This window comes from Salvelinus fontinalis, chromosome 22 (genome assembly GCF_029448725.1).
Source record: "Salvelinus fontinalis isolate EN_2023a chromosome 22, ASM2944872v1, whole genome shotgun sequence".
Classification (NCBI taxonomy): domain Eukaryota; kingdom Metazoa; phylum Chordata; class Actinopteri; order Salmoniformes; family Salmonidae; genus Salvelinus; species Salvelinus fontinalis.
In genome coordinates this window covers 7,672,311-7,680,894 of record NC_074686.1, presented here as the reverse complement: position 1 = coordinate 7,680,894, position 8,584 = coordinate 7,672,311, and the positions used below count along the sequence as shown (strand labels likewise).

At 40.9% G+C, this 8,584-nt stretch overlaps 1 protein-coding gene across 1 annotated transcript; it reads left to right on the top strand.

Annotated features, from left to right (window-relative positions):
- Positions 1-247: 247 nt before the first annotated feature.
- Positions 248-8,246, top strand: LOC129819678 (C-type lectin domain family 4 member F-like). The gene is made up of 9 exons (XM_055876153.1): positions 248-394; positions 2,299-2,385; positions 5,387-5,509; positions 5,857-5,931; positions 6,046-6,120; positions 6,602-6,664; positions 7,002-7,165; positions 7,283-7,407; positions 7,507-8,246. Exons 1-9 carry the CDS (start codon positions 325-327, stop codon positions 7,673-7,675), a joined length of 951 nt encoding a protein of 316 aa, XP_055732128.1. The 5' UTR covers positions 248-324; the 3' UTR covers positions 7,676-8,246.
- The last annotated feature ends 338 nt before the right edge of the window (positions 8,247-8,584 follow it).

Genomic DNA, 8,584 nt, shown 5'->3' with positions numbered 1-8,584 from the left:
TGGTAGGTTTACAACAATAACGTCTTTCAGCAGCTTGGTGATTTCCAGTGTGGAATACAAGGTCGCTACATGTTGGGTTAAGGTCTTTACAATATAAGTATGCCTACCAATTATTAATTAGTACTTGTAGTAATAACTGATTTTAGTTAAATTAATGCTGCAAAGAGAGAAAAGAGAAGTCCTGTCATTGAGCAACTGTTTTTTTTCAACACATAGTCCCTCCCTCAGTCCCCATCATATAAAATAAGTGTCTATTTGGGTTGATGTTATAAGTGTCTGTTTGGGTTGATGTTATAAGTGTCTGGTATGAGTGTTTAGATCAGTATGTCTGAAGGAATAGTCTACGCTGATGTGAAGTTCAAGAAGCGCCAAAGGACTGAAGGAAAAGATGGTGGTATGTTCTAAACTAAAATCTATTTTTATAGACATGCTGTATGCTCAGGATGTGCAGAATGGTCAACAAAAAGCTTCCTCTATCTGCCAATATATATCTATGATCTAGGGCAATCTAGGATCCGTTTTTGAAATGAATGCTATATAGCTGTTGATTCTTGAAGAATATTACGTAGAAACACCTCATCAGCTTAGTTCAATTGTATTACACCATCAGAACAAATGTAAGCTTGTTTTACTCCATTGTTTGTATACAATGTAATTGTATAAATCATGGTTATCATTTTTATCTCATGGTCATGGATGGTCCGTCCTCGCTCCCATAGCTCCGTCTATGAACTTGAGTGTTTACATTCCTCCAGCCCCATCCCTCAGCTGTTTACCAAAAAATACCCAGATGGCCACTTTAAAATTATATTTATACTACACTGACTTTATTTGACAATACATATTGATACCCTATTTCAAAACATGTTCCCAAGGACAAAAATGACGTACATCACAGAGATTTTAGAGATTGTGTAATCAAAGGTGTAATCAAAGGTGTGATCAATGAAGACATCCTCTACAATCATTCATGCAAAAAACATGTTTTTCAGATATAATTGTAAATGAATTAATTAATTAATGAAATGAATGAAAATAAAAGAAAAGGTTTAGCACGCATTAGTTTGCATGAAGCCTGTCTTGAGCATTTGGCCATAAATTCTCATCCACGTCACAGTGAATGTCCTCATTATTCATGCACCGCAGGAAAAACCTTTTGACATGGCTAATCCAAGCTTGACATTGGTCTGCATTGATGTCGTCGAATGCCTCATTCATGGCTAGAAGTAGGTTTGCTCGCTCATTGGGATGGTGATCGCACAGCTTCCACCTCCATGCTGAAAAAGATTCCTCAATAGGGTTGAGGAAAGAAGAGTATAGGGTCACGAATTGGGGATGGGCCCAAAACCATGCCTGAACCACCTCTGCAGGGTGGAACCTGACATTGTCACACTCAGTGACATAGGTACCCCTTCACCTTGACAGGCCTGCTCAATTTCATTGAGAAACACAATGAGATGTGCAGCATTGTAGGATCCAAGTAATGCCCTACATCCTACCACACCATCCTCAGAAATAGCTGCGTACATGGAGATGTAAAGCATAGTGCATATCCTCAAGACTTACCGTGTTTTCTTGGTGAAATTTTCTCAGGATCAAATTGACAGTTTCAGATTGGGGTGAACTAATCTGTCAGCTCTGCCATGGTAAGGCCTCTGTTCAACACATGTTCAACGACGATGGCCCCGATTTCATTAAACACAACAGTTCCCTGCCGTCTGCCTCCCTCTCTCTGATGTCCACCTCTTTGACGGGGCCCATGCCCAACGCTTTGACCTCTTTGATGGGGCCCAAGCCCAACGCTTTGACCTCTTTGATGGGGCCCAAGCCCACCTCTTTGACGGGGCCCAAGCCCACCTCTCTGACAGACCCCTTGTCCATGAGCTCTTTGATTTCCACCTCTCCCTTGCTGTCTTTCCTGCTCCATGTTGAAATCAATTAGCATTAACTAGTATTCATTATGTATGGTTATCATGCATCATACATGTCATTTAGATGTTTATACTTTACAAACACACATTTTATTTTTGTAGTTCTCAAAATCCATATATAGTGGACAAACCAGTTGAAAATCTATAGGTTTACCAAACAGTGAAATGGTTAAAGTTTTTGAAACAACAGCCTTTTACATGATCTGTTTTGAGTTTGTACAGAATTTAACCGCATACTTGTGAAAACAGGACCAAAGTGCTAAAAACAGAAACGAATAAACTGAGTGTTAAAAATGCTGGTTCAGGAACAGTCAATGTGATGAGAGGAGTTTTGTCTTGTGCTCACACTTTCATGGTTGCATTCCAGCAACAGCATCCACAGCGAATGATGCCACGTACTCTGAAATCTCAATTCCCAAAGCCGGACGCAACCAGCCATCTACCGACACTAATGGTATGTGTGTGTGTGTGTGTGTGTGTGTGTGTGTGTGGGTAGGTGTGTGTGTGGGTGAGTGTGTGGGTCAGATGAAGTCAGTGCAAAGTGCAAGCTAGGCAAAACAATGAGGAAGTTTCCTACATATGGGTGGAAAAAACGTTTACAAGATGCAGAACAGATTCTATTTTAGCATTTTTGTCAAAAACCATGTTCCTACGAGTCATACACTGAGTGTGAAAAACATTAGGAACACCTTCCTAATATTGAGGTGCATCCCCCTTTTGCCATCAGAACTGCCCCAATTTGTCGGTACATGGACTCTACAAGGTGTTGAAAATGTCCACAGGGATGCTGGCCCATGTTGACTCCAATGTAGTGTCAAGTTGGCTGGATGTCCTTCGGGTGGTGGGCCATTCTCAATACACACAAGAAACTGTTGAGCTTGAAAAACCCAGCAGTGTTGCAGTTCTTGACACACTCAAACCGGTGCGCCTGGCACCTACGACCATACCCCGTTCAAAGGCACTTGAATCTTTTGTCTTGCCCATTCACCCTCTGAATGGCATACACAATCCATGTCACAATTGTCTCAAGGCTTAAAAATCCTTCTTTAACCTGTCTCCTCCCCTTCATCTAAACTGATTGGTGGATTTAACAAGTGACAGCAATACTGGGTCATAGTTAACACCTGGATTCACCTGGTCAGTCTATGTCATAGAAAGAGCAGGTGAGCAATCCCAAGTACTTATCTGCCGCTGCCGCTGACACTACAGCTATTTTCTGTTACTTTCAATTCATTTCTGCGGTACAATTAACAACCATGGCAATAATTGCTAAAAAACCCACCGTACTGAAGCATCTATTCTTCCCATCACTCTTGATCTCCGCCTACTCCCAGGAATGCTCCCACCCTGTACCCATCTTCCTCTACCACTCTCTTCACTGCTTAGGCATACAACACTTTCTGTTCTATTCTAACCCTGGCAACCTCAATCTGCCTTTCTCTCACCGGACACCTCCGATCTCCATCCCCATGATCATCCTCACAACTAACACAACTTTCTCCACCGATACCACACATTCCTTCGTCTCATGCCCTCCTGCACACTTCTCACATCTGGGCATGTCCCTCTTACACACTGCTGCAATATGCCCATAAACATGACAGCTAAAACACAGTAATATTTTCGTAACAAACTCTAACGTGATAACTGACACTTCCTACATTGACCTTATCTGGTAACGACTCTGCATCAAAACTCAGCATGACAGACAATGTTTTCTCCGTTTGCCCACCGTATCTACGTCTCATCAAGTGGCGGGTGTCACAGACACTGGGAATCTTCCATTTCAACTGCTCCTCCTCAACACTTAATGCCACTCTCGTTATCACTCCTTTCGACGGCTCCTTGCTCCAGAGAACAAAGCACGACACAATTCTTGTCCCTAATCTCGTAATCCGGAGCGCCCTCTCCCTCTGGGGGGAGGAGACATGATAAATCATCAAGAGTCCATTCTGAGTTACTTTCACCAACTCAACAGTCCCCAACATCTCCTCCACCCAACCTGACACCACATATAGATCAACCAAACAACAAGGCTCCCCAGTGAGGCAGCGGTCTAAGTCACTGCATCACAGTGCTAGAGGTGTCACTACAGACCCTGGTTCGATTCTGGGCTGTATCACAATCAGCTGTGATCGGGAGTCCCATAGGGTGGTGCACGGTGTAGGCTGTCATTGTAAATAAGAATGAGTTCTTAACTGACTTTCCTTGTTAAATAAAATGAATCAATTCTCTCTACAAATCTCACCCCCACTGGGCCAAAATCATCCTTATCAGCCTTGGGACGAAGCCTGAACTCGGCAATCTCCTCATTCTCAACAAGTTCCATCTCTGAACTACTGGAGCACGTATCCCTGTTTTTACACTTGTCGCCCACCTTCCTCACTTCACTACTTCACTCAACTTCTACGCAGCAGTCATCACTGTACCTGCCACCACATTTAATTCATCCTCACTCTTCTCCTGTCCCATTTCCTCCTCAAGCTCTTCCAAAACGTCTGTGCGATCCTCCATTCCATATTCACAAAACAAATCTTGCATAACTCTCCTTTTTATCTTGTCCATCATCTTCTCCTTCACCAGATCTTTCAGAAGACCTGTGTAATCCCCCACTCCATGCTTAATCATAATATGCTGCACTTTCTTCCTTATTTCCTTTTCCGCCATCTTCCCCACCGTGGCCGTCGCCTAACACCCTGTAACACTCGTCTGAAGAAGTAGACCAAGGTGCAGCGTGGTAAGTGTTCATGATTCTTTAATTACTCAGAACACCAAACAAAAAGAATAACGACCGTCACGTTCTGCAGGCTTCACAGAGCTAACAAAAAACAAGATCCCACAACATAGGGGGGAAAAAAGGCTACCTAAGTATGATTCCCAATCGGAGACAACGATAGACAGCTGCTCTGATTGGGAACCACACTCGGCCAAACACAAAGAAATACAACACATAGAATGCCCACCCCACATCACACCCTGACCTAACTAAATACAGAAATAAAACGGCTCTCTAAGGTCAGGGCGTGACACACCCCGACCGCCTCTACGCCCACTAAGGATTATTTGTCGACTCAGAATGATTTAGCCGGAGTGTATTTTCTCTCGCTTCAGTTAAAATAATGGCCACCATAGATTTCAAGAAATGTTGCGTCCTTTTTTTACGTGGTTGCGTCATATTTCGTTGCATACTTTCTGTTGAAGTTTGCATCGATGCATGCTTCAAAATATGTACAAACGGAGTACGCATTTGAGAAGTGTCCTCCATGCTCCGTTTTGCATACTTTGATTTGGACTATACTCTGACCCTCCTGTGTTCCAATTTGTGTGCTCTGAGCACAGTATGCATTTTGAGAAACACCCTCAGTGTACGTTTTCTTCATCTCTAACATACAATAAAATCAAGTAGCGAGTGTTATAGGTTGTCAGTTTAATTCATTCTCTCTCTGTCTCCTCAGCTGGTGACCCTGATTCTCAGGAGGGGTCAAAGGTCAAACCAGGTGGATATGACCCTGTCAAAGTGGTCCTGGTGACTCTCTGTGTTCTTCTGATGGGTGCTGTCATTGGACTTGTGTTCCTGTGTGAGTGACCTAGATAGTGGAGGTGGCTAGTCTAAAGCAGATTCTATATCGGAGACAGATTCATAGAGGCTCTTGTCCAGAGCTATGAATATACAGAAATATCTAGGCACATTTTTAGCGCAAGAGCTGGAAAATCCCCACAGTACTGCTTCAAATGGATAAATGTTTCATGCCAGGTCATTGTCTAATTTCTGTAACAACGTAACTGATACAATATAAAAATGTTGGTGAATAAAATGAATAGCTATTTGTAATACTTTTCACAATCAACTAATATTACATTATCATGCAGAAGAATGTTGGGGTCAGATTCCTACAATTTAAAATGTATGTCTTTTTGCAATCAGATATCAGCAACCTGCCAACCAAAAACACAGAGCTCCAAATTCTGCAAGCGGCTTACGATCGAAATCTTACATCAGGTGAGTTTAGTTCACACAAAGAAAATGTTCACATCGGTTTAATAATATAACTGTTGTTTATATGCAGCTGGATGTAGGGAACTTGAGTCAGAGTTGTTATCTTTTGGCAACTAGCTTTAATGATCAAAAACAGAGAGCTTCAAGAACTGCAAGACAAGATCAAAGATCTTCAGGAGAAGGAACGTGCAGGTGAGTGACACACAGATATGACCCTCCAATTAAATTGTATTGTCTGCCAATAATACAGCCTTTCCATTGAATCCAGTGACATTTTCATCTGTATAAAATAATATTAGAAAAAAGTGCAGCTTTTGTTATTGCTAAAACACTCTCAGTGTTGGATAATTCCAAAAAGTATGGATTCCAATGTCACGCTGTGAAAATGATGCAGGTTGGCATTTATTGTCATAACTCTTGCCCTGGAGGCAGCTCTGCAGCGTGGTCACCAGCTGGCACAGCCACAAAGTCATAAAATCTGATTTTAAACCTTAACCCTAATCTCAACCACACTGCTAGCCCAAACCTTAAATGAATACCAAACAGCTCATTTTTGTTTTCATAATCTTTGTGAGGCCCATCTAGCGGGAGTCGCTCAATTCTGCCTTCAGGGCAGGATTCATGGCAATAAACTTCAACCTGCGAAAGCATAATTATCTTTAATTCACAACAGTTCGGCAACAAAATGAAGAATTGAAAAAGCAGAAAAATCCACCCTCTTGCCCTACAAACACAGGTGAGATTATACTATGAGGGAATGTGTTTACTCATAGATGTAGTAGGTTGTATTAAGATAAAAACCTGTTTCAGATAGCAATCCTGAGTTAAACTCAAAACTACTTCAAATCAAGTTGTCAATTTCAGAGGCAGTCGATTTTTCTTTTAGTCCATCCTTATTCATTGATGCAACAATATAGCATACTTGAATAGTTGTTAAATAATCATACAGTATGTCTCATATCCACATGGATTGTACACAATCAGTAAAATGAAAACAAAAGGCATTTGACTATAGGTATGCATAGAGATCAGTGTACTGACAATGGCATTGGGTATATCTGTTCTCTCCACAGGGAATAAAGACTGTCCTAAACCTAGAAACTGTGCTGAAAACTGGGAGTATTATGGGGGGAAGTGCTATTACTTCTCCACTGATGAACTGACCTGGGCTCAGAGTCGGGATGAGTGTATCACCAGGGGGGGGCACCTTGTCATCATAGGGAGCCGAGAGGAGCAGGTATGAATCTATTATTGATTCTCTCAGTTGTTTTGATGCACATTTTTCCTTTCCTCTACTGACATAGAAATTACAATAAATCTTGACATAATTCTTCAAACAATGTTTCTGGTGAAGAAATTCTTAGATCAGAAAATTGGTACAAAAATGCTTAATGCTGAAGACAAGTTCTGGATTGGGCTGACGGACAGTACAAACGAGAATGAGTGGTTATGGGTGGACAATTCATCTCTAAGCACAAGGTTTGAATGCATGTTTAAATCAATATCATAATACATTCACCCTAGACGAAAACTTATTATGATCCTACCTCTGATGTATTATCATCCTTCAATCCATAGATTCTGGTTTGGTAACAAGGAGCCTGATAACTGGAAAGGAGAAAAAGGAGAATATCCCGAGGGTGAAGACTGTGCTAGAATGGGGGAACCGCGTGGTAATACTGGGTGGTTGGATTTCAACTGTAATAAGACTCAAAGAAGAATATGTGAGACAAAATCGCCCTTGTGAAACAGTATCTTAAAGAAACTCAACAGTTCCTTAAATATGTCTCTGAACAACAGCAAAGTATTTTTTGCTGGCATTGATAAAAAGGAGGAGAAACTGTATTGTGACTGGTTTACAGGAGATTACTGCTGATATTTACATCTTTCTTTGTACATACATGTTTTATGCTTTTTATGCTGTGGTGTGAAACAAACCAAATCCGCTACTGAGTCTAATGAAAAACATGTCAGATATATTCAGTTCATGCCTCTTCACTTCTCAGTAGGCTACAGGTGTTGGATCTTAATTTGCAGAGTATTGTTGTTGCAATAGGATTTGAACTTTAGTCCTTCAATCAAGTCAAATGTTGCTTGATTGGTGGTTAAGCTGTTACCTGGCCAAATTTAGGCTACATGGAAAGTGCAATATTGTTAATTAAGTTTGTGGGTTTTCAATTAATTTACGTAAATCATGAAACATATCTGCATTTTGCGGTGCAGAAAAATTCTCAGCAACAAAAGAGTGATAAAATAAAATCCTACACCTGTACATCCTCCTCAGTGTGTTTTGTACATGTATATTTCTACTTATCAGTGCTGTCTCTAGGCTAGTCATTTGAGAGAAAAATATTGTGTGTGTATCCAAACATCAGGAAACCATTGAATTAATAAAGTGTCAAAAGTAAAATTAGTTTTTTTCAACAGTTTATTTATTAAGAAGACTTGTTGTCTTACCTACAGGAGTTCAGGGGCTAGAAAAAGTGGAGATGCCAGAATGCCTACTGTACACTTCTTTAGTGGTGTATCATGAATATTCAAAAGGTTGAAAATAAAGAATTGTCATTTGAGGTTTGACAAAGCTTTAAAGTTAGTGTATTAAAGGGATGAATTAGTGTCTCCCACCACATGTACATGCTGCTTTGCAGTAGTTTGA

Coding starts and splice junctions, on each gene's coding strand:
- LOC129819678 (XM_055876153.1), top strand. CDS start 325: ATGTCTGAAGGAATAGTCTACGCTGATGTGAAGTTCAAGAAGCGCCAA. Junction 5,510..5,856: donor CATTGGACTTGTGTTCCTGT/GTGAGTGACCTA, acceptor TTTTGCAATCAG/ATATCAGCAACCTGCCAACC. Junction 7,166..7,282: donor TAGGGAGCCGAGAGGAGCAG/GTATGAATCTAT, acceptor TTTCTGGTGAAG/AAATTCTTAGATCAGAAAAT.